Source organism: Musca autumnalis, unplaced genomic scaffold, assembly GCF_047663935.1.
Source record: "Musca autumnalis isolate F117 unplaced genomic scaffold, ASM4766393v1 scaffold_2, whole genome shotgun sequence".
In the NCBI taxonomy this organism is placed as follows: domain Eukaryota; kingdom Metazoa; phylum Arthropoda; class Insecta; order Diptera; family Muscidae; genus Musca; species Musca autumnalis.
The window spans coordinates 164,721,241-164,748,753 of NW_027411755.1; the positions used below are offsets into that span (position 1 = coordinate 164,721,241).

At 35.2% G+C, this 27,513-nt stretch overlaps 2 protein-coding genes across 6 annotated transcripts in view; one reads left to right on the top strand and one right to left on the bottom strand.

The window, feature by feature from the left end:
- The window catches only part of PNUTS (Phosphatase 1 nuclear targeting subunit), a 29,824-nt gene extending 9,342 nt beyond the window's left edge, over positions 1-20,482 (top strand). For 3 of the 4 annotated variants that reach the window (XM_073969759.1, XM_073969760.1, XM_073969758.1), the window contains exons 5-6: positions 5,919-7,799; positions 17,274-20,482. In XM_073969759.1, the coding sequence (XP_073825860.1) occupies positions 5,919-7,799; positions 17,274-19,270 (3,878 nt within the window). In that variant the 3' untranslated portion in view covers positions 19,271-20,482. Of the gene's footprint in view, positions 1-2,310; positions 2,569-5,918; positions 7,800-17,273 lie in introns of those variants that run through there. The other variant, XM_073969761.1, reaches the window with a different exon arrangement.
- LOC141394823 (uncharacterized) overlaps positions 1-27,513 on the bottom strand; it is a 91,029-nt gene that overhangs the window by 13,042 nt on the left and 50,474 nt on the right. The gene's annotated exons all lie outside the window — the stretch shown is intronic.

Sequence of the window (27,513 nt, forward strand, 5' to 3'; positions counted from 1 at the left end):
TACTAGAGAAAAGCGAAGAAAGCAAGCAACGAGCTGATTGAGTTTTGCCCCTTACCGCTTAATATTTTACAAAGTAAAGGAACAGACCAATAGTCTGTGGTCTGAAGTGGACACCTAAGCCATACGTTCTGCTCGGTAGACTATTTTGAGGAATCAGAGCAGTTCAGGGTGACATAATAGGTATATCTCATAATTCAAATAGGCTCCTTCTTGCATACATAACATGGTGTCTTCTAATATAATCAAATATAATCCTTGGCCCATATCTACATTAGGCAATTTGATGAAGAGAGAGGGTAAGGCATTTGGTAACACATTGTCTCTCAACATCCTATCTGACCGACAAACTGACAATTGTTGCAATGATAAGAAATTTAAGGTTTTCTTCTATAGACAAGTACACAATCTTCCACAGTCCGTGGGCGGTCTAAAGTCCAACTAAGCCCATGTTTAACCTCGTCTCGATGTCAGACTTTCCAAAATGAACGTTTATATTAATTTCTGGCTGTCGGATGCAACAGAGCTTATCCGAATAGAACTCTGTTCGCTCCCGCTAGGATAAAGTGGTTAAATTGGATACATTAACATGTCTGCCCAGGGGTTTCCCCAAAGAAATCCGATTTACTCACACATACTGGTATTAAAATTTCGATCATGATTAAATACTTATTTTTGTTTATGCATAGATTCAAAACCTATTCCGCAAATCGTCTCAGGAATAATAAAGTCATATATGGAGAAGTATGAAAATTAATGACGGTGGGATCCGTACGTCAAGGTTCTTGGTAATTCATACATTAAGGGGTCGATTACGAATAGCTACTCAACTATATTTGCGTTGCCAGAAGAGAAAAATCATACAATTAAAATAAGTGAAACGACAGAAATTTTTGTCAGAATCATTCAATATCAGTGTTGAACCTATAGCTATTTAATTGCAAAATTATTATTATAAAATTTGGTGTCGGCAACGCAACAGTCGTTAGGTTTTCATCCATTATCGACCCCTAAAATAAGCCCAGTGCTGTAATTTACGCAATATTTCCTAAAATGTCATTTACATTAGAGCTTTTTCCCGGTTAACCATCTTTATGAGGATGTACTTGACGTATACGCAATGGAATTGTTATTTGAAACCCAGTGGATTTATTAATACCTGTTCAAAACCTCCTACTTTTATTCTATATAGTGAAGCGGTTACCACAACCGTCATAAAACTCATAACTTTTTTAGTATTCAGAAAAAGCCAGGCCATATTTTCTGAGTATTTCAACTATAAACAACTTTTCTTATCTGGCGTGGTCATTGTGGATGTTTTCTCTTTTATCTTCGGGAATATTTGTTGGAAACAACTTTTAGTATTTCTTATTTCTATTAAGTATTCAAGTAGAATCATGCTTGACATTCACGTACATGAACATTTTCTTAAAAACTAAACTAAAATTAAGGCTTCTCAAACAATCTTTCTTTTTTATAGATAAACAAATGTTTATTGATTATATGAAAAGTCCTTAGGAGGTCATAAAATATTGAAAGTAAATGTTTACTTCTAAGAATTGGAAGTTCATCTGTAATTCATATGTGTTACTATGGAATTCCCCATCTATATTTCCTACCCACTTAAAAAATCCCGTGATTGAAGTAAACCACATATGAAGTGCGCCATAAACAGACAAATAATGTGTGTCTTTTGTCTACGTGCCACTAATATTCAATACATGCGCATGACCTTATCAGCAGTACTATGTGAATTAGTTATTAGTACCTCTCTCTTTTGTAATATATGTATGTATTTTGTCATGAGGTTAAAATGAAACAATAAGAAAATACGTACAGTCAATGTAGATCTGTTTGTAGAAAAACACAATCTGACAATGTTTTCTGTTATGGAATATTCTATGCTTGTATTATCTATTGTTGGTATCTTGTATGTGTCTCTCATTTTGTAATGTATATAAAAACATGAAATAGATGGTCCACAAGAAGAATTGTGTATACTATGGTAGCTGATTTTCTTATCATAGATTTTTTTGGAAAATTCTTAAAAAAACAATAGAAGGGTAGCTTAGGATTTATAAATTGCCAGCTGGCCGTCTTATACAAGATTCTTTTTACTTGGTAGGCAACATACCTACAATCTCAATGCAATTACACGATAGTAGGTATATTACATTTCTTGTATTTGGGATTATACGCAGCTGCTCAAAAACAGCAGGTAATTTTGCTCTGTAAACAACCATACAAAAGAGAATTACATTCGTGCGATCTTTCTCTTCCCCTATATAGCCATAAACATATGACTCAGTATTAACATTTACGATATTGGCTTTGGTGTAACAACACACCACCACCATTCGCAATTCATTTCAGCGTGATTATCCGTTAGGAGTAGTGTCGTTTTAATAAATTATTTCTATATTGGATTGTTTTTATATAAGTGTGTTTATTACGCCGTTGTATTTGATTTATTGTAATTCTATTTGGAACTTATTTAAACTGTGATTTCATAATTGTGCATAGAAAAGTAAAAGTGTAATTGCTTTTGTTAATAAATAACTCAATTACAAGGTAAATATACCTTTCAAATAATAACAACTTATAAAACCGAACATTTTTAGATCATCAATATTAATAGGATCTTTATGTCATTAGTGTCTTTGGGTGGGTAACCCAACCCAATGCCGTAAACAATAGGTTACAAACGGAATAACTTCCTAGGCATGGCAGAACTACCAGGTAGTGGCATCACACCAGCTGATCGAATATGAAAAGTCAAATCCCTATATAAAAAAATTATTTTTGTTGTAATTTCCCCAACAACATAAAGAAAGTTTTGACATAGCATATTCAAAATTTTACGATGCCACTACCTTGGTAATTGTGCCATGTTCCTAGGCTTTTTATACCCTACACCACCTTCTGGTAACGGGTATTATGTGTTTGTGCATTAGTTTGTAACATTCAAAAGGAAACGAGATAGACCATAGTTCCTTTTAGGGATATACATAGAATCACTTTCTGAGTCGATTTACGCATGTCCGTCTGTCCATGTATTTTTGTAAACAAAGTACAGGTCGCATTTATTGTCCGATTCGCATGAAAATTGGGGAAGATAGTTTTTTTTTGGCCAAAGGACGAACGCTATTTATTTTGGTAAAAATCGGTTCAGATTTGGATATAGCCCCCATATATATCTTCGCCCGATTTAAAGAATTTGGAGCACGAAACACGCTATATATGTCCGATTTCAATGAAATTTGGAATGTGCGACGGAATTTAGTCTAGAAATAAGTGTGCCAAATTATATCGAAATCGGTTCAGATTTGGATATAGCTCTCATATATATTTTAGACAGATTTGAGGTATTTGATGCACGAAACACGCTATATTTGTCAGATTTCAATGAAATTTGGAATGTGTGACGGTGGTTAGTCTAGAAATAACTGTGGCAAATCATATAGAAATCGGTTAAGATTTGGATATAGCTCCCATATATTTTACATATTCACAGTGGCGTAGGGTATCATATAGTCGACCCCGCCCGACTTTGATCCTTTCCTTACTGGTTTCGTCATAGTTTTGTTTAGAAACATGATCTGAATATTAATAATAAGTTTTGTAATGCTATGAAGTATGATTTTGTAGTAGTTTGAGCGTTGCGATACAAATAGGCTTGCTAGCTTCTTCATCGCAATACACATAAAAATAAATAAATCAAAATTTTAGTGAGTTATAGGGGGTTATCATGAACGGCAATTCCCCGTGAATTTTTTCACTTTCTCCCTTAAGTTGCAACGGCGGAAAAACAAAACTCACGGGGAAATTTCATTCATGATACCCCCTATAATTTCATTAACTGATTTTATGAAACTTTGACCATACCTGGGGGTTAAGCTCAGACTTACATTGGTAAATATTTCAAAACTATACAATTAGAGTCCCTAATCTGGACTCAAGCTTGCGTCATAATTCCAGCCAGTAGGGATAATAATCTGTGGTTTAATTTCCCCCATTCAATATTCTGCAAATATATGGATGAAGGAAATTATGATTGAAATAACTAACTATCAAAGATGCCCTAATGCCTTGGTGTCAGATAACAATGTTCATGTCATCTTATATCTCAAGAAGACCAATTTAAAGAGCCCTATATCTCCAGAGGACTAATTTAGGAGGTTTTCTATCTATACCAATACTGACTTCCACCATCTTTTAAAGTCCCCTATACGATATCTTATATACCTCTTTGATGAACTTTAATTGCAGGTGACTCCTTTAAGAGCTTTTGTACTTCTAGAAGGAAGACCTATATAGGAGGTCTTTTGACATTATAAGATCTTTTTGTGAGGTCTTCTTCCTCCAGTTGAATCCATTTGAAGGTATTTTTATGGCCATACAAATAAAGCAACACCTAAGGAATTTGATTTAATCAAGTCCGGTCTGATCTCGTCACGGCCTTGTGTCTTCATAAATAATAGTAAATTGTTCGATCTTCTATAAAATCTATGACCCAAGTTTCAGTCAAGGTGTTCAGTTACCTCAGCCAAAAATATTAACCTTATCAAACCAGGACCATCGCGGGTCAAGTCTTCCTACAAAGATTGCAATTTAGTAAGGAACTCCGCAATTTAAATTAGCAGGAAAAGTTATCTCAACCTCCGATTTGTAGATAAGGAGCCGTCCTTCATCACGGTGTAACAAAGTAAATATATATATATACGATTAACCTTACGGTAGTGATCAAGTTCAAGAAGAACCTACCGAACTGAAATCTGAAACTCAATATGATTTCTCTTACTTTGATGTCCACCGAAGGAAAGTTGAGTTCGGCTAAAAAGAACGCGATTCATCTGCTCTCATCTCTTAACTACCTCTATACCCACGATCATTTTTGAATGACAGTTTTTTATCGATTTTTCAACCAAAAATTTCGTGGATGACTTGACCACATTGTGTGGAATGCTACCCCACTCTCATCTCTCAATAATCTCTACATTAAAGCGGGGTCACACGATCATTTTCAGTTTTCGTGAATGACTGACAAACATGGGTGATCAGACTGTCATTCATTCCAAATTTGAGAAAAAGTGACATTCAAAACTGATCGTCTGTATGTCTCTTAATTCTGTACTTGAAAACTTCTTCATATAAGAGACATGCCTAAATACGTCCGTATTCCCAAAGCGTGTGTGGTAAAAAAGTAGAACACATGTATTCTTATCAATACTACCGAAATACGTCGAGCGTATTTTATTTCAAGTTGAACAAATTCAACTATGACAGAACTTTGAAAACAAAAGCCCAACAAAACCTGAAACACAATTCATTGCAAAAGAAAATTATTTGTTTTAAGAATGAAAACATTTAAATGTGATTTTGGACTCAACGTATTTGGGTAATACGGACGCTCAGAGAGCGTTGTTGTGGTAGAAAGGTGAAATATTTGTGTACGTCCCGTCGTTAATTAGGTATAGCAGTAAAAACAACTTCATAAAAAATTGAAAAATTGTTTGAATGTTTTACATTTAAATTTTAAAACTTTCGTTTCTTTCGGAGGATATTTCTAAAATTTATCTTCTAAGAAATTCTAAGAATCGTTTAAGACAGTTCTTGAGATTTGATCACAAAGTTTGCAAATGAGGTTTTCTGTCTTTATCTAGGTTCGTTGATCATACTGTCTAATTTCTGAAGTGTTAATTAGAAGTTACTCAAAAGTGAAACGTCTTTATCCTACTTGGCTTTGGTCATCTCTCATTTGTCTAAAGGTATCCTTATGACAGACATACCAATACCCTCTCATTTTCTTTTCTTTTCAATATGTTCGGGATGATGTCCAGACTATTTTGACTTTAGTATATTATAAATACATTCATCATGTCTTGTGAATACCAATTAAGAGGATCTTTCTTTTTTTCTAGGAGTTCGAATACTAGCTAAACGCCTAGTGGAACAGTGGCTAAAAGTTGTTACAGAAAATCCTGAAGCTACTTTACCATCCAGCGCGACAACAACAACACCGGCAGTAACATCAACCGCACCACCAACAACAGTTAACATGACACCACAAGCAACAGCAGCAGTAATTAAATCACCACCTGTTGCAGTTGTTGCACCAATGGTAACTCCTGTTAACATTCAAACAATGGCATCATCTCAAACATTCTCCTCATCTGCTGTACAACAACAAAATCTAAAACAAAATGTAACAGCGAAACAACAACAGAATGCTGCCAAATCAAAATCAACAAAAATCATTCCAAAACAGGAACAACACATTGAAGATGCGGAAGAAGATGCCGAAGAAGAGGAGGAGGAAGAAGAAGAACCACAGAATGAAGATGTCGAAGAGGAGGAAGAAGAAGAATGTCATGATGATGAAGAAGAAGAAAAAGATCCTTTAGGTGATGTAGCGGAACCACCTTCCAATACATCGTACAGTCTAACACCTGCTCAAAAGAAAGCCACAGAATCTGGTTTAGTTTATAAGATTGTTGTAAAGAATGGTAATCAATTTTTAGCTAAAGTTCCCAAAAATAACAACGATGAAAAGACGACGACGACGGAAGCTAAGACTGAACCATCTGCTGATAGTGATAAAGGCGATGAAGATGAGGAAATGGAAGAAGAAGATGAAGTTGTTGAAGAAAATGAAGCAGAGGACCAAGAATCTGTTGAAGATATCACAGATGCCCCAATTGAAAGTGAAACTAAAACTAATGACATTGAGGAGGAAATCGATGATAACAGTTCTTCTTTGGATAAGACAGAAAAAGAAAATGACAGCAACAGTGGCAATGAGGATGAAGTTAAAGTCAAAAGCAAATCGGAAGATACAAAGAAATCGGAAGACAAAAAATCTGAGGACCCACAGAAATCTCTAAGTAAAGATGCTAAAAGTTCCAAGGATAAGGAACGTCGCAGCAGCAGTAGCAATGACAAAGAGAAAGAAAAAGATAGCAGCAAATCAAAAAGTTCCTCTTCTAGTCATAGATCTTCATCTTCCGGCCACAAATCATCGTCATCGAAAAGTAGCTCCTCATCATCTAGCAAATCCAAATCATCATCATCGTCTTCATCCTCATCGCATCGCAGTTCCAGCGACAAACATAAAAGCGATAAGGAACGCTCTAGTTCCAGCTCCAGCAAAGACAAAGACAAGGAACGTAGCAGTTCTAGTTCCAGCTCCAGCAAGCACAGATCATCATCGTCATCAAAGTCGTCTAGTTCCAGTTCATCTAGTTCTAAGGATAAATATCGTGACAAGGAAAAGTCGTCCTCCTCATCATCGTCGTCTTCATCTAAGAACAAGGATAAGGATCGTGATTATGAAAAAGATAAAAACAATTCTTCATCATCATCCTCTTCCTCATCATCGGGCGATAAGTTGGCTAAATTGAGTAAAAAGCCAAAGGATGAAACATCTACCAACAATGATGATTCAAACAAACCAACATCTATTACCATTCCCTCTAAGAAAGCTTCAATGTCTATTGAGTTTCGTAAAGATGCTGAAAAGTCCAAGACCGTAAAAACCTATAAATCTCAATTCCGTTCACATGGACTAACTGAAGAAGCACCACCACCACCTTCTCGCAAAGGTCTAAAGAAACCCTCTTCAAGTACAGTTGCACCTGTTTTAGGTGGCTCTATATTGCCAACATCTTTACCTTCCTCACTGAAAAGATCCTCACCTCCGCCTCGTGACTCACCCACAGAGAAGAAACCAAAAATAGATATGAACAGTGTACCCATTGCCAATGAAAAGCCTGGAGCTATTAAACTTATACCCCCTAAAAAGAGTAAGTATTTGATTTGTAAAACCCATACTAATTTTGGTTTTTTGTTTTTTCTCTTCTATTTACAGAGAAAACAATGGCATTCATTGTGTGTGGAGCTTTTGCAATTAAGTATAATTTTTTGATTTTTTTATTTGGTTTTATTTTTTTAATTCCTAAAAAAGTATTTTTAACCCTCTTCTTCTCCTCGTGAAAGAGAAGGAATGTGTGTGTGTGCTTGGTTATACATACAAACAATGACAAACATTTTTATGCCGCTGCTGCTGTCTGTCGTTTGCTGGTGGTAACCTAAAATGTGTGATAGCTATCCTTCTCCCCAGAAATTATTCATCAACATACAACCACCACTCCACTCCACACCAACGTCTGATGATGACTCATACTGTATTTGTTGTTGGCTGCCTGTGGAGATGGCTGGCTGGGCTGACTGACTGGTTGGCTGTACAATGGAAGAGAAGAGCTGTATGTGAGGAAGGGGGAGTGAAAAGAAGGGAGGAATCATCATTGGCCTCACAAGTTTTGTGCCTCACAAGCGAGCGTTACGCGCATTTTTACATTAAGTAGTGTTGTGGTGAATGTGTTTTTGATCTCGCTCTCCTGATGATACCTTTATGAAGACGTTGTTTACACAGTGTACAAAAACAAAAATTGGAAAAATAATTTAGTAGTGGAAAACGATTGGCAAACGAATTGAGAGAATGAATAATGCTATTCTCAGTAAAACAAAAAGAAGATAAAAATACCTAATGATGAATATTGTAGTGTTGGAAAACGTTGTTATTTACATGAATGACATAGGCTATATTGAATATATATGTTGAGGTTATGTTTATTTCAATGGTGAACACAAAGAGAGCATTTGTATGGGAATCGTACGAAAACGTAATGGGGAGCGCTCAACTTGTTCATCTATGGTTTATTTATTGAGGTTATGTTTATTCGACAGGGGAAGTTTTTTTTTTGGTAGATTGATAGGAGGGGAAAATTTTAATGAGTAGATAATGGGAGAAAAACTTCTTAACATACGAATAACTAACTGTTCATTGTTAGTTGTATAGATTTTATTATGATTTTATTATGGATCCCATGAATAGCAAAGATCATGTAATTTTCAATACATACATTTCCACAATTTAAATTGGATCCTTCGAATTTAATTTAGAAGAAACCTTTTCCGAATTACAATCTCAAGGACTTGAAGTTCGATTCATGAAAGAAAGAAGTAAGTCCATATTTACATTAGGCAATTTTTCTTGCGGCAATTGCCAGTTTGAAGGTGAGAGAGGGAGGCATAGGTAACCCTTTGCCTCTCAACACCCTCTCTCACCGACAAACTGACAATTGCCGCAAGGAATATTGCCTAATGTAAATATCGACTAATATTATGTTTAGGGAGCAGTCGAGGAATGAGCACAACGCTACCATTTCCTCAACCTCTTTTTTTTAAAACCTCATTTTTCCTTAGTGGAACCGTTTGTGTATAACCATTACAAGTCTTTAGTTAAATTTTCCCTCCAGGACAGTTCTCGACCCGAATCCTACACGGCAAGGAACTGTTACATATTTCCAATATGTAATGTAAAAATAGAAATGATATAACATAAACGAATCTTGACTTCTGACCATTGGTGTCCAAAATAAATGAGAGAGCATTGATGAGAGAGTAGGAAAAGAGAGAGAGAGAGAGTAAATTAGGTTTGTTGTTACGACAACGTATATGGGCTGACACCAATGCTTCTGAGTGACATTTCATTGATGTGGGTATAGGATATCTCCCATATTTATAATACCACTCAAAAATTGTCAACAAAATCCTCGTCTGCATATTGGATTTATATTTGCAGATCCCATCCTCTGTATGAATTTAGTGGAAATTAATCTTTCTGAAAATCTTCATGATTTCTAAAACTCATTATGTCAGGTTCTCTGTTAGCACAAACACCTTTGCTGAAAGTTTAATCAAAACGGATATTAGTTAATGACCTATTCAAGTTTGGAATCCAGCCAAGTCAATTTGATCAATGTTGACGAATTAAATTTTGGATGTCACACAATAACAAATTTTGACAGTCCCGCCGCACTACTTTTCATCTTCCACTTTATAATTTCTTATACTCTTCAGACTCCAGTCCAAATTTGTCCAGTACGGATACCAAAGTGTGGATATTTCGTACAACACGTACATTTGGATTCATATGGCTCTGACAGATCAAAAGGAACACCTAGCGAATTCTGAACTATGTGTTCTAATCGCGAATAAAAAATACTTCCAAATGGTGGTTATCGAAGAGTACGAGTTTATCAATAAGTACTTTACTCTCCACTCTTTTTTATGTGAAAGCAAGTACTCCTTATTGAAAAATAAGTGTGTCAGGAAAAATTTTCGAAATAGAGTAAGAGTTTACCTTAAGAGTGAAATCGAGTGCAAAATTACATTTTTTTGTCGATTTGTGTGATCGTCTGTTTGCAATAGCTTGGATGGTACAGACTTGTTTTGGTTTCGTTTGCAGCTGTTGATTGAGAAAATACCCACACTTACAAGTAAAACCACAATATGACAGAAACTAAAATAGTAGTATCTGCTCGATTTCGAGTGTATTTTACTCCTACTCGAAACCGGGCAATGCATATGCGCTCTTATTCGAGTCGCATAGAAAAATAGAGTATACTCAATTTCTTTTTATATTCGCACGAGTACTTCGGCTCGAATTCGAGCGTATTTTACTCCCACTCGAAAACGATCAACCCATATGCGCTCTTATTCGAGTGCCATAGAAAAATAGAGTAACCCGATTTATTTTTTATACTCGTTGGAGTACTCCTGGTCGAATTCGATCGGGATTTTCTCTCTACTCGAGCTTTGTTTTTAATATCTTAAAACAAGAATCGGATAAGCAAATATGGAATGTCAAAAACTCATTTTAAGCTTGTTTAAGTTCTGAGGCAATTTTTACTGATATAGTTTTCTTTCCCAATTCTATGGGAATTTCCTTGAGGTCGAAACAAATTCAGAACGATGCCTGATTTCTTCAGACAAAGCTTAATACATTTGGATTCTTCCTATTCTGTTGGAATTCATTTTTTTCAGACAAGTCGGACCGAACTATGAAGGGTTCTAATTTAGGATGTCAGACCTCATTTAATATGGCTTAACTCGTTCGAGGATTTATTAATTTCGAATAACATCCGACGAATTTGTTTGTTTCTTATAATATAATTGTTTAGACTCCTCTCAAAATTTGGCAAGTACGGTTGGAGAACATGCCTAATATATTCATCCATAACATTTAGAAAAAATTGGGACTTCTTAGCGGCTGAAGCCATTTCAAACGACAAAAGTATCTGTCATCGACAATATTAAGGGTAACCGCGTGATTAGAATAGGTCCATTAATATAAATTAAAATTTTAATTTTAATGTCAGTTGCTTTAAAATCGACATCGCACACTCGCTAAACAATCGAGGGAAATTACAAAGACCTTAAAGATGTGATGAAATATCTATAGGCTAACGTTTTTCATCCCTTATACACTTTAATTGATATACATTCACACACATAGGTGGTAAATAACAACGATATTTTCAACATTACAATCATCATTATTCATGCTTACCACCACTACCATTCTTAATATGGAAACTGTAAACACGTTCCCGGTTAGATGAGCAACGCGCGAATGACTTTTTTTGGCTTTTCCTTGTTTTGTACGTTTTTTAATATTCAAAAAGGCGATCGCGGTGAAACTGCTCTACCCTCTGTAAAAGGGTTAGATAACGGGTGATGTATGGCGGCAATGCACAAACTATGTGATAAGTATACAATATGATATATTATTTATTATTATTACTCTTATTTACACTTAGTTTTAAACTACTTACTTTAATTGAAAAGAAAAAATGCAATAATAAAAATATTACTTATTGCAAATCAATAAAATACATAAAACAAAAATGAAAATATAATAATGGTCCTTGAAGTTTGGTAGTAGTCGTCGTTGTAGTAATGAGCATCTTTTGGTTGTACATATAAGATTGATTTGTTACACGCGGACTCTAGCACTTTCAAGGGCATGTGCTATAGGGAATAATGTGGAAAAAACAATTCTTTGAGGATAAGATAATTAGGAGCTTGAGTTTCTTATACATTGGATGATATATTGACCAGAATCTTCTATAATCCTTCCCTTAGTGCTTTGCGATTGCTTTTTGGCATTTCAATTTCATTTCATTAAATTTTCTCTATCATTTGCATGTGAGGCATAATTGTTTAAAATGTACTTTGGAGGGGAAATAAATATGTATAACTTTGAAATAAGTAAAAAAAGGGGAAATGGATGCAATTATGAATAACTGAAATGCTAGTGATGTATTTAATGATCCACTTCCGTTATCCAAATCTTCCATTTGATTCAAACATTGAATGGAATTGCTTTAATGGCATTTCCATTCTTTTCATTCACATTGAAGTTATGTCAAAAGTCATGCTATACTTGTTTATAAGTAACAGGTTTGGATGCAATCATGAATAACTGTAATGCTAGTGATGTCATGAAGGCTCCAGATCCTGTATTCAAATCTTCCATTATTATTTTCGAACATAAATGTTCTTTATTTTCAATGACGTTTCCACTAATTTTATATGAATTGAGGTCATGTCACAAGATAAACTATACTTGTTTACAAGTTTTAAATGTCCGGTTATGCTTTCTTTTCGGGCTCCATTTCCTTTATTCAAATCGTCCATACTAATTTTCCAAAATGTATCTTCCATATTTTCAATGGAATTTCGGTTATGGCATTTCCATTTATTTGAATAGAGGTTATGTCACACGATACGCTAAACACGTTTATAAGTTTTAATAACTTGGTACGCATTCTTTTAAAGCTCCAATTCCATTATTTAAATCTTCCATATTTATTTTCCAACACTTACATACATACATATGTTCCATATTTTCAATGAAATTATTGCTTTAGTGTCATTTCTATTCCTTTAATTCGAATTGAGGTTATGTCACAAGATAAGCTACACTTGTTTATGAGTTTTAAATAACTGATTATGCTTTCATTCAAGGCTCCATTTGCTTTATCAAAATCCTCGATACTTACTCTCCAACACTTATGTCCCATATTTTCAATGGAATTGTTTTAGTGGCATTTCCATTCCTTTTATTCGAATTGAGGTTATGTCATACGATACACTTTCTTAAAAATACCATGATCAATTATTTGATTTCATAACAAGTTGACCAAAATCCCTAACTACTATCAAAGAATACGAATATCTCTGAAGGTACAAGGGAGACCTTCACATTAATGAGTACAGCCCGATTATAAATTTAGCTCAATGTTATGGGGCCTCATTTTTATTGACGATGACATCACTTGCAGATATAAGGCCATGTTTGTATTACAGCCTTTTGCAGTGTTAACCTTCTCAATGAGGATTTATTTGACGTATACGCAAAGAAATTGACATTTGAAACCCAGTGGATTTGTTAAATCCGGTTATATATAAACGTACTATTATACTAAAGACTCCGATAAATCCTACCGACTTTGTACATAATTTTGTTCAACGAATATCTGAATGGTTTCTGTAAACCATTTGCAAGGCAATTTGTTTATTGTGTTGAGACAGATCTTCTGAACGAATTCTCAACTTGGATCTCTTACTACACAATAGTTGTGATCCCTTGGAAAAATGAAGGCTTTACCACTTGCGCAGCCCATTTAATTGAGCTTATTTTTTCCATTCGAAGAATGACGAGGTTATTATGTGTATCCATTTCTTCCTATTAACTATCTAATACGATCAAAAACTGTCGTTTACAATAGCTCTTTCGATATATATTATATTTTAGACGAATAAATGATATTCGCGGTTGGAAATGTGTGGATTGTGGAGCCAAATGACCTACTTCCATACAATAGAAGCTAACGGGTGTGAAATGCCGTCAATACCACACCATTCTTTCGGCGATGGTTAAACCCCAAGTTAGCAACATTTTGCTGAGTATTCCGGCTATGAAACTCTTCTCCATAAGTGGATTCGACTCGGCAATAAAAATGATACATTTTAAAATAGCATCAGGCTCGCCATGTCTCTTCTAGGATATTTGTGAAAACAATACAGTTCAAATCAATTTAGATTTATATAGAACCCGGTCATATCTATGCCTGATCCAGCAAAAATACTCATTACCAAACCCACTATTTTGTCAAAGCATGCCACGCGAAATAAGTGGTTATTTTTGACCACTAAAATAAATAGTTTAGTAATGTATATTTATGCTGGAGTTTCGCGGGGTTTTTTTAACCCCTTCAGAAAAATGTTAGCCACAATTTTTGAGTATTTCGGATGTGTGTTACTCATCCTAAAAATGGCGTGGCCACACCTTTGATAAAAAAGAATGAGCCTCTCATACCACTGAGCTAACAAATCGAATCGTTTAGTTTTTAAGGGGTATTGATTCGTATGTACAAAATGAGCGTCAATACGGTGTAACTAACATCATAGACAAATTTCAATCAGTGCAATCATGAAAAAAAATTCCGTGCGGAATTTGTTCTCTTTCCCCAATTTCACAATTTTTTATTTCCATATTTATGCCCAAAAGGGAATATTTTTGTCGATTCGACTAGAATACGCCAAAATTAAGCGAATCTAGTAGGTTTCAACTATTTACAAATATTGATTTTAAAAGAATTTCACTTTTTAAAATTATTTTCCGTGCGGAATATTCCGAGGGAAATATTCATGATTGTCCTGAATGTGAATATCATATTAGGTGACCATGACCATTTACACTCGATCGGAATACTATATAAAAGTTTTCCAAGAAACACAAAAGTGGCATTAGATTATTGCTGGGGTAGAATGACAACAAAATATATGTCTAGAATGTGAGAAATGCCAGTTTCCCAGAAAAGCCTTATCATTCAGACGATGGTACATCCTCTCTGAACCTGCAAGGAAAAATCAAAACAATAACTCCAGCAACAGAAATATCAAAGACCACAGTGACTGGCGAGTGTATGGCGAGTTGTATTAGCCTGGTTATGATGTGCATAGTGTACCATCCTCAATTCATAGCAAGCACGAATTGACAGGACGCGATATCCAACACATACCCTGCATTTGAACTGAGACCACACGAATACCATGTATATCTTTAATTACCAAGCCAACCCAACTTACGATCCTTTCTTAAGGTCGTCTCTTCATGTTCCACAATTTGTGAGTTTACGCACAGATGGTCTCAAAACCGAATAACTGGTACAGTGACCAGTACCATCTAAGAAGTATCTAGTATCGGCAAAAGTGCTCGAACTCAAAACCTTCGATTCCCTGTTTTTTTAATTTATTTTATTCTCTTTCGAGATGAGCTTAACGTTCCAAACGTTTGAAAAAGAACAGTGCCGGGGAAATAGTCACACTAACCACTATGCGATGTTTCACACTTCATCAGGTGTATTAAGCGGAGACATCCCCAAATTTATTTTTGTTCCTTGTATGTTGTTTGATTGATTTTATCAAGGCATGTGTCCAGTTTCAATTTAAGATTTCGTACTTTCTTAATGAACATCGATTTAAGAGATCTGTCCAATGAAGAACCGAGAAATAGCGAATATTAATATACAAATACATGTTCCAAAAACTACCATGTATTTTCGAATTGTTAATTTCTGTAGTTATATGGAGAAGAACAAGATCGACTTCTATGTCACTGTCCAAGGGCTGTGTACAAAACTCTAGATGAGATGTCTCAACTTTATATAGTAACTGTGTTCTAGACACAATAATAAGTACATATATATTTGCATGGCACATTTGATGGATTTGTAGTGATCGGTCCAATCAGAATTATTCATTCTCCAAATACAATATTGCCCCTTATAATAGGGAAGTTCCAAGTTTTTTTTAATGTAGTAATCGCAATCAAATCGATAACATATTCATGGAAAATGTAATCCTGCTATAATATAAATTCAAACATTAATAACGCCCTTATCCTTATATTTTTGTATTTGTAAACAAATAATTTAAACATTATCGCAACGACATGTACTACCAAGCTCAAAGGCACTATTTAAAGAGTTTATTTATTGGGTTTTATGCAGTGAAGTTATCAACATTCTTAGGTTAGGTTATATTTGATCAAATTATTATGGTGTATTTCCTTTGGATCATTAACACTCCATAGACAAATGTTCCTTACTAAGTAATTTTGAAATTGTGGAATGGAATATTTTACGTCATTGGACTTAGTGACCTTTAAGAATGCATTTTGTTGAGCTTCTTTTCCTATTATTCCCAGAAAATGGATTCTCATCATATGGGAGGTCTTCTGAATGAAAACAACGCCCCTAGAGTTTTGTCTTCCTGCCGTTTCAACTTAAAGTAGACTTACTTACGAGGAATTCACGTTCAGAATAATCCCCTTGATTTTTTAATCCAGCTTCAAGACAGGCAATCAGAAAAGAACATTCTCCATATATTTTCTACTTGTCTAAAGATCAGATCAAACAGGATACATTGATATGATCTTCTTATCCAACTCCAGATTGAACAGTATACATTGATATGATCTTCTAATCCAACTCCATGACTATACTTCCAATCAGAAAGCTGATATCAGAAGAAAAGGGCCTTCTCTATGTATTCTCCATCAGTAATTTCTAACTGGATAAATTCTCATGTATCTACACTGTTAGTATCTCTCTAGTAATGTTGGAATTCGAGAATTCGAAAAAACTAGAGTTCCATTGCACATAGGTCTGTGACATAGGACCGTTATAGATTGGTGCGATGTCGAAGTTCACATTAGTGTTTCTACAATAACAAATCAAATTCCTATAGATCCAATGATTGTCCACTTGATTTTTTAAATGCTTTCAAGCATTTTGTGTTGCTTCCACAAAACACTGATATCGATGTTATCGACAGTATTCAGTTTTCTGTTTTCGATATTTTCTGAAAACCCCTCTATTTGTAATTACGATCGCGGATCTATAGGTCTTCAATATTTAAATGTTCTTCGTTTCTGAACATTTGACTGCACTGCGTTTTCCCAAAGATAAATATGCTGTATTAAGTAATCTAATAAACTCCGGGTAAATTTTCAATGAAATCCCCACAAACCAGTTTTATCCCTTGTCGTTATATTAGCATTAGTTTTAATAATTAACTAGCATTTTTATTGGTATTGGAATTGTAAAACAACTATGAACACGATGTGAGCATTCACACGAAAACCTAAAGGCGAGTGCCAACCGTGTTTATCTGTGATGTAAAAAATATACAATTTCTAAATTTCTTTTCAGCATTATCAACAAAAGTTTGCAAAAGCTCAACCCACACAAGAATGCCATGTTTTCTCATAATTGAAACCCTTTTTATGTCTCTCACTCTCCCCCCTTCTCTCTCTTTATACAAAAATGCTAATTAATTTTATCTCTCTCCTTCCTTTGCAGTTCAAACACTTGTTGAAACCAATCTCTTCTCTGATGCTCTATCGGCAGCAACCGGACCCAAAAAGGTTACAAAACGTAAGCGGGCCAATACACCTTTACCCACGGGTGGAGACAAATCCCCGTCCTCTAATACCACAACAACTGGCAAAGAGGGTCCATCACCACCGACTAGTCCAGATCTACCTAAAGTGGCACCATTAAAATTCTATCAAGATACATTAGATGAATCCAAAACAGAAGATTCAAAATCTGACAAAGAAAATGAAGATAACGAGCAGGAGCAACAGCAATCAGCAGTTACTAATAAGAAAACTACAACTGACGATGAACAAAATACCGACAAGGAAAATGAAGATGATGACGATGACATTCCGTTGAAGAAAGTCAAGGAAGATATAGAACAGAAAGTAGCTCAGGAAAAGAAAAAAGATTTGATGGATGTCCATAGTGGTGATGGTGATGTTATCGATATTACCAAAGATGGTGATGATACAAAGGCCAAAGAAGACACACAAAATGACGATGCATCTTCAGATAATGCAAGTGATGTTGTGGAAGTTAAAAAACCACCAGGTCCTGGTTGTGGACCCAATGGTCCTCCTGGTGTTCTCATGTTACATCGTCGCAAAGGTCCCAAAAAGAAGTTGACATGGCGTCCCCAAGAGTCTTTGGAACAGATACGCTTCTTTGAATTGGATGAAAATGAACGTTGCAATGTTACCAAGACCTCATTTATGGATATGAAAAATTTGGAACGTTTCAATGAACGTGATGCTATTGTTATGGCTCGACGGGGTTTCAATCAAGAGGATAACATGGAACCACAAACACATTGGAGGCCATTAATTGAGGTGGACGATGTACCACCCCATCCCGATGGTAGCCAGTCAAAACAAAGGAAGATTCAAGCTGAACGTGAAATGACTACACTGAGAGCGTTATACTTTACCCATGCTCTTATACCCGACTCACCGGCAGAAGCAGAGATTGAACCTATTTTCAATCATGATATACCACTAATTCCCTTGGATGATTTGACTGGAAATCCTGATGCTGTAAATGATTTCACAAGCATGCCATGGCCTGAGCCGAGGGGCTCACCAAAAGACAGTGATATTGCCATTATGGCCGGTACAGGTGGTTTGGGTAGTCCAGTTGATATGTTTGGTGGTCCCAAAGCATTGCTACCACCAAATAACAATGCCATAGGCTTGGGGGCATATGTTGGCGGTAAGGCGGCAGGTCCCTTTAATACCAATAATCCATTTGTGGCTAATCCCGGAGGTGTAGGACCGAGTAATCCTTCAATTACTGCAATGCAACAAAGTAGTCCCCAGGGCCATTGGCAACGTTCACCCAATGGCATGGGTGGTGGTGGCGGTAATCCCTTCAATAACAGTCATGGCAGTCCAATTATGGATATGGGAGGACCAACACGTCCCATGGGCGGTGGTCACATGATGAATAATGGCCCCTCACAGAACTTTAATAATCAATTTGGTCCCGGCAACAATAACAATCCATTTGGTGGTCCAGGACCCATGAATCCGTTCACGACGGGTCCCGGTAATAACTTTGGGCCGAACATGATAAATGGTCCTAACATGATGAATGGACCCAACATGATGAATGGCCCCAATATGATGAATGGTCCCAACATGATGAATGGTCCCAATATGATGAATGGTCCCAACATGATGAATGGACCCAATATGATGAATGGTCCCAACATGATGAACGGTCCCAATATGATGAATGGCCCCAATAATCGCAATAATGGTGGCAATTGGAGAAACAACTTCTCCGATAGCAATAGCGGCGGTGGCGGTAATTGGAGACCAGCTGGCCCTGGTCCAAATAATCGTGGTAATGGAGGCGGAGGTGGCGGTGGAAATGGCAATAACAATAACGGCATATGCAAGGCTTTTATGCGTGGTCATTGCCGCTTGGGCAAGTCATGTAAGTTTATCCATCCATCGAAGAATAAACGCATATAGGAATGGGCTGACTCTTCTTCGCCCAAAGAAGATGAGACAACGTTACAACATTGCCCCACGCTTGACCTCAAATCAAAAAATGACTGTGATAATCTTACTTAAAAGTGTTGCTGGTATCCGGCCGATGCTTTAAGTTAGTTCATATAAGCCTATCTCCAATGAAAGCGGTAAAGAGAAATAAAGTTATCCAAACTGCGCGCAAGAGAGAAAGTGAGAGAGATCTCAAAGACTGTTGTTATGTTATTGCTATATCCAACGCCACCACATTGCCATGAAGTTTGAAATAGAATTTTGAAAGAAGTAGCGCAAGAACATGATGTTAAACTATGAATTATTTCTATATTAGAAGTGAAGTTAAGTATGTAAACTAAATACTACTACCATCGTATTAGAAATAAAATATATATACATTTACAAAAACTATATTATCTCTTAAGAAATTGAGCATCTAATGAGGATGATGTTATAAAGCAAATGGAATTAGCCTTGATAGGCATATACCTATAAAGAAAAAACAAAACAAAACACATGAAAGAAACATGTCATCGATATAATCATAACTTTACACCTACATACATATATTTTTACAAATCAATGAACGTACCATTTTGCATTTCCCCAAATTGTTGTTTGATAAACAAAACAAATATTACCTGTTTTGCTGAGCTATCTACACACATACATATATTAGGCATATTTTGTTGATATGCATTCGTTCCATCCTTAGACACAAACCAATAATAATCGTTTCTTAAAAAGACATTTATATTTCATTTAAATCAATTGAAATCTCGTTAATTTGTTTCACACACCTGCATAATTGTAATTTATTTAAATGCATTAAAATATATTGTTTTTTATTCATAAACACACACAAACAAGTGTATTAAAATATAAGTTTTAATAGACTATTCCCAAGAAAAAAACATTGTAGCAATTATTATAAAGAATCAATTCAAACAATATATATTCATCTTGTACAATATGAACTTGTTTTTTGTTTCATTTTTTGTTATATAGCATATAAATACATAACACATAAGTATATGGGCTTAGTGTATCTATTATATAAGTTTAACACATATATATTAAATATAATTTTTTTATTTAAACAAAAAATTATGTAGGTTTTGTACAATTTAAAATATAGTACCTATTGAAAGAAAAAAAACAAAAAATAAAAACCCAATCCATGTTGAACTAAAAAACAAATGAATTTATTTCTTAATTTTCCTTCTTACAACATTTAGGTTAGCTTAATAAGCGGGCAATGTACAACATGAACTCTTGTTCAAAATAGTTTATTTTTTAAAGAATATAAAATGACCACCAATGGCGCAGAAATCGATTTTCCTGGCCAAAACCCCAATTTTTTTATCGTCACTGATATTTAACTTCTATATGGGACTCGATAGTAAACCATTCGAAACCAAAAACTTAGGCCAAAATATCGGAAGCTATGGGCCTGGCGTTCTCCTAAAGACGAACATTTTTTTTTCAAATTTGAAATATATTTTTGTTTGTTTGCAAATTTCTGAAGAAAGAAATAGTTATTTCTCGGAAACTGTAACAGATAATGTGTTCATTGTTTTTTATACCCTCCACCATATGATGGGGGTATATTAAGTTTGTCACTACGTTTGTAACTACTCGAAATAATCATTGTAGACCCCACAAACTATAGATATTCTTGATCAGCGTGCAATTCTACATCGTTGTAGCCATGTCCGTCCGTCTGTGGAAATTACTCTAGCGTCCGAACGGATTGACGTAGGTGGATGAAATTTTGGGAAAATCTATTATTTGTACGTAGGACTTTTGATATTGAAAGCGGGCTATGAAGGTCCACGCTTTCGTATAGCCCCCATACAAAATGACGCGTGACGCGTCGTCGTTTTAAGGAATTTTTAAGATATTTGTCCCATTTTACCACCGAATTGGTTGTAATTTGGTATTTTGTGTCTCCAGAGGCCAAAAAACATTCCTACCAAAGTTGGTTTATATAGGTCTACGTTTTGGTATAGCCCCAATATAAGGCACCATATAAAGTACGCGTCATTTTAATATATTTTGAATGTATTAGTCCCATTTGACAACAGAATCGGTTGCAACTTTGTATTTTGTGTTTCCAGAGGCTAAGAAACATTTCTACCATAAAATGTTTATATAGGTCCACGTTTTGATATAGCCCCCATAGGACGATATCTCCCGATTTTCGGTATTTTGAAAGTTTTGGCCTCATTATCACACCGAGATGGCTGATTTAGTCTTCGTTGGTATTTAGTCTTGTAGGTATAGGTCCGCACCATCATACAGCCCCCATAGAACGGTAACTTCCGATTTTAGGTATTTTGAAGGTTGTGGCCACATTAATCCACCGAAATTTGTGGTGGAGGGTATAAAAAGTTTGGCCCGTCCGAACTTAACGCTTTTCCCACTTGTATCCTATAAAGGTAGGATTGTTGCCTTTAATAATTGTTTTAATAAATTACAGTAGCGCTTACACGAAGTGAGCTATTTTATTTTTCCTCAGGTACTAAGGGGTCGATTATGGATAGCAACCCAAGTCCAGTTGCGTTGCCGAAAGCAAATTTAAAAATAGAAATTTCCATTTCCGCATTGAAATTCATAATTTTTACAATTAAGTTAATAGCTGAAGGTTCAAAACACTGATATGGAATGGATTTGACAAACATTTCTGTCGTTTCAGTTATTTTAATTGTATGATTTGCTCATCTCTCAACGCAACTACAGTTGAGTTTTTATCCATAATCGAACCCTAAATTTTAGTGAAATTCCAATCTTAGTGGACTAGAAGAATTAGGGAACAGCATGGAACAAAGTAAAGCAGCCCATATATACTTTTGTACCAGTCCGGTTCCGTCCGTTTAACACTTTTTTACATTTATTGAAATTACATGGGTACAAATGTGTATGTTTTTATACCGTTTCCCATATTCGCTCTGTTCTTTTACGTACATGAATCTTTAAGTTTTACCACTTTTTACTCGGAAAGCGTTCCTTTACTTCAGACACCATACTTACAACTTTTGCCGGTTTTACCACTTTTAAAAGTAAAGGAACAACCAAATTATTTATAGCTTTTTACACAAATGGCATTTTTTAAGGAGTACTTTTTTGTTCTGTTCCAGAACCTGCAAGAAGCTACTACTTTCTACTACGATAACATTTTTTCCTTTATTTTATCGAAAGAAATAGTAAAAATTAGTAGATTCTTGAAGTACTGGAACAGACCATTTATTTTTTTGTCAACTTTTGGTTTAGGGTCGATTATCGATAGCAATTATCGTTAAGTGGAGTTACCAGTTGTCAAAATTACTTTATGTATGGCAACCTTCAACTGAAGTTTCGAATCTCAGTTGACGAACCGGCTATTTTTCGGCAACCAGTTATTTTCAGTTGCAGTGAATATTTTCGAAGAAACAAGAAGTAAAATTGAAAGGAAAAAAACATTTTCTTAACAATTGTTGACTATTTGCATGGTTAATTAATTATGTGTATCAAAAAATATGGTGAAAATAACAATAAAACAACCGTTTGAAATATTAATTGATAAATTGAGTGCAAATCCAATGTGCACATGGGTTCCATCTATACAGCCGACAACACCAGGGAATTTCGTTTTTTAATAAAAATGATTTTTGTTTTGTCTTTTTTCCTTCTCCGACAATTTCGAAACGATCCAATTTTGGTACAATTTGTCCTCTATCAAGTGGACAACTTCCTTCAATACGTTCGACAATATAGAAATATTACAATTTTATTTTATCAAACTGTATTTTACTTTGTGATCAAATAATTTTATCGAATTTTGTCAATATGACAATTTTTTTATCGCCGGAAAATCGATAAATTTTTGATTGAATCTTTGAATTTCTTTATCAATTTTTTTTCTGTGTTTGTTTGCAAACTCAGTCACTCTCCACTTTTTGTATCGATCAACGAGAGAATTTTGAACATACAAAACAACGGTTATTGTTGAAAAACACTGGATAAATGCATATCTTCAATTATTTTTGTTTCAAAATTCATATTTTTCTAAATTTCTGTCATTATTTTTTTGAAAAACAGTCGTTTTTTGATACATTCATGATAGTGACAGTCCCATAGCACAATGGAAGTTTGCACTGTCTCCTTGGAATTTTTCAATCTCATTTGATGTTTTCCATAAGTGATCGAATATTTTGAAAAACATAAATGAACACTCGTTACATTTTCAATTTGAATATTTCCGTATCATTCCAGTAAATGCATAATTTCTTGCAGAAAGTAGATGTTGATATGTACGGCCACAGCCTTTAGTTACCAAACAACTGGTGAGGAGCACCGAAACCAACCACAGCAAAGAAAGGCAAAGTCTAAGCACGACTGCTTAGCACAAGACAAAATAAGCAAAACAAGTTAAATAAAACCCAGTGATTTGCCGATTTCCTTCGGTTGTATCGTGACAATTCTCCGTTTTTAATTGGTCTGTTCCAGAACTGCAAGAATCTACTAATTTTTACTGTTTTTTCCGATAACATAAAGGAAAAAATGTTATCGTAGTAAAAAATAGTAGCTTCTTGCAGGTTCTGGAACAGAGCAATTGATTGAGTACTTCAGGTATACAACGATAAATTCAATTTTTCTCGATTTAAACAATATTCTTCCGTAATGGCGTCTACACGTCACACTTATAACAACGATAATGCTACAATTTATAATTAAGCGCTAACAGCTGCTTAGCGAGTAGAAATAGAAAAATATCCCTCGGTAAAAGAGAGTGGCCACATCCTTCACATCAGTGTCGGCCCAAACCGGTTTTCTTTCATCAAAGCCATACGATTCCGAACAGTAGAATTCTTGCAAAAATGTGCGGGGTCGATAAAAATTCATCGAAAAAGGAGAAGCTGTTTCATATTTTTGTTTTGAAATCCAAAAAGTACATGTTTATTAGGGCTTTATTTTTTCAAATTTAACAAAATACCACACACATTAACAATTGTTGTACCACCTATATAAGCGGTGTTATATTGGGTGCAGCAGGTCGTTCGAACTTGGAAGAGGTTACATTTAATTGATATTAAGAAGTCTGTATGGGAAATTTTTTTTTCTGATGAATATATTTTTTCTTTAAAAATATATATCCCTAAAGTACATCGAAATAGAAATAAATATATGTATAAAATGTCGTATGGAATTTGACACTAACGTTACAACCCAGTTCAGTCAGCTGTGTATTGCTGTTACCTTTTATTGTTCTGCCATGGAAATGATCCGAAAATGTGTGCCGATATAGTCCATATTCGAACTTAATTTATGTGTGAGGAAATATTACAATGCACAAAGGTCGGACCAATTTCAATCATTTCGGTAAAAATTTGCAAAAGATCCTCGAATATCCTTTTCACAACATAGACTTAAGCAAAAGTGTTGAACTTTTGTGAAGGAGGTACCCAAAGATGTTTTCCAATATAGACCTTCTTGGAACTTGATGTACGTTCGGAAGAAAATTTACGATGTACAAAGTTCCGGCTAAATCGTATACTCAATTTATACGTTTTCGTGCTCATCAGTCATTAGGTGCCGGTGAGGGGTTATTTAAAGCTTTTGGAACATTATCTCAGGAAGTAAACTATTACCCTTTTTAATATAGTCCGCAAAGAACAGAACCTCCCTATTTTCGGTATTTTGAAGGTTTTGTCACACTGTCTCACAAAAATGGTTGGAACTTGGCATTTAGTCTTCTTTGGGGCTACAAAACATTCTCCCAGAAATTTGTCAGTATATGTCCACGTTTTGATATAACCGACATAGAACGGTACATCCCGATTTTCGGCATTATCGCCTTACAACAAGTGCGATGGAATTGGGCAGACGTTATAGCTGCCATGAAACGAAACATAAGCTAGGTGTTTGTTTGATTTATGGTAAATCGAAAGTTTAAAAACCTTGTCTCCAGATGCACTCCAGAGAGAAATACCACACTCCGTATAAAAGCAACGTTCCTTAACATCAGTCTCATTTGCACCCATGCCTACGAGCGCCTAGAGAGAGCATTGTCATGACATTAAGATTGTTCTAGAAGATTTTTATGCCAAAGCAAAATTGGGAATGAAAATATATTTTGTCCCACTGTCGACTAGTTTTGCCTTCAGTAACATCCAACAGCGGAATGAGGCTGATCGATTTTGCAGCGGCAAAAAAACATGGTTGTGAGCAGCACCGGGTTAGGTTCCAACACATGGTACAATAATTAACAGGTAGAAGCAAGTGTTGTTGTAAAACAATCGATACAACAACCACATAGATATTTGTTGTTGTAAGTAATACTAGTGTCAATGGGATTTGTAAACAAAGCATAAAAAGTGTCAATAAATTATTTTAATTCCAAAACTATTTTTTCTTGGATTTTATTACATACATTTGAAAATCATGAATGAAAATTCGATTTATATGCAATTCAAATGTTTCCAATCCATTCCTCTAAATGGATAATTGTAAACAAGAAGAATTTTTGCTACAAAAATGTTTGTGATCGCTAAAATTTTCATGAAAAAGGAAAAGCTGCATCAAAAAGTTGTTTTTGAAATCAAGAAACATATGTTTATTAGGGCTTTAGTTTTTTTACAGTTTTATATATACCACATACATATACTAACAATATTTATATTACTATATTGTACCGTTTTCTCTCCATCGCGAAACAATTTTTGCTTCAAAACTATTTATGTATTTTTTGTTCTGAGCTGAATCACATACTGGTGCAACATATTTGTACATCGTATTAAAAAGTATACGAGAGCAAAGTCTGTCAAAAAATGCGACCTGTGGATAGATATATGTTCAGACAAACGACAGAGGGAAGCACTTTTCTGTATAAACATGTTGGTTTGTGTGTCCACAAAAGCTCGCAAGTTTTCCATATAACAAACAAATGACACAAACATTTACATAATATACAAGACCACAGTGTGGAGTTGGGTATAGTGATGTCCGTCTTGGGCGATGGTTAAAATCCCTCAGCAAAATGTCAGCTATATTTATTAAAAATAAAAGGTGTTACTATGTGCGGCAGGTAGTTCGGACTCGAAGGAGGTTTCATATAATTAATATGAGAGAAGTCTTTCTGTTTTATAGTACGTTTATATATAACCGAATTTAACAAACACACTTGGTTTCAAGTATCAACTCCTTTGCGTATACGTCAAATAAATCCTCATTAAGTAGGTTAACCCGGCAAAAGGCTATCGAAGATATTCATTGGAAATAGTTTTTTAAATAGTATTTTTTCTGAAAAAATAGATATTCCTAATATACACCCAAAATAGAAATATCAATACAAAATGTCGTATGGAATTTGACACTAGTATTACGGAAAAATCAAATCAGCAGGCACTTGCTTCTACCTGTTAATTATTGTACCAAGGTTCCAACACATCGACATACACAAGCCACGTGGGAAAACCAGATTGATCATGTTATGATGGACGGAAGACACTCTTCCAGTGTGTAATGGCTATATCACACAATATGCATTTCACATGTATGTTGTCACATTGGGTATACTAATGTACAGGCCAGCTGATGTCATACATGTGAAAAAGCATATGGTGTGATACAGCCATTAGATGTCCGATCAATTCGAAAACCGAACACCGATTCGGACAATTTTTGGAGGAAGCTGGGTGTCGATAATCTAGAAATACAACAGATAGTACAAGCCTACTCCGCTCAACTGATCCACATGTTGGAAGACGGCACTCCTTGTCTCGATAATGTGGGAGCGCAGTGGCAAAGAATAAATCTATATTTGGGTACCAAAAAACAACCGCCTAAAAATCCATGGTACGATCAGGAGTGCCATAAGGTTACTGAAGAGAAGAACGCAACACGAAGCGCCAAGGTAAAATATCGGGAGAAGAGTAGAGAAGCGTATTTTCAGAATAAGGAAGAGAGAGGAAGAAAAACGTGATTGTGAGCAGGGATGCCAACTGTTCTGAGGCAAAAATCGCTACAGCCACATACGCACCATAGGTTTGTAGCGATTTTTACCTTGAAACAGTCGACATTCCTGCTTAAACAGTGGTTTTTGTACGTTAAAAATCACCACATGTAGCGGGAAAACCACCAACTTGGCACCCCTGATTGTGAGTAACTCGAGATGTTCAGGAGTCAGAATGAAGTCCGCAAATTTTACCAGAGTGTAAAACATCAGACTGAAGTTTATGGTGCAGGTACAT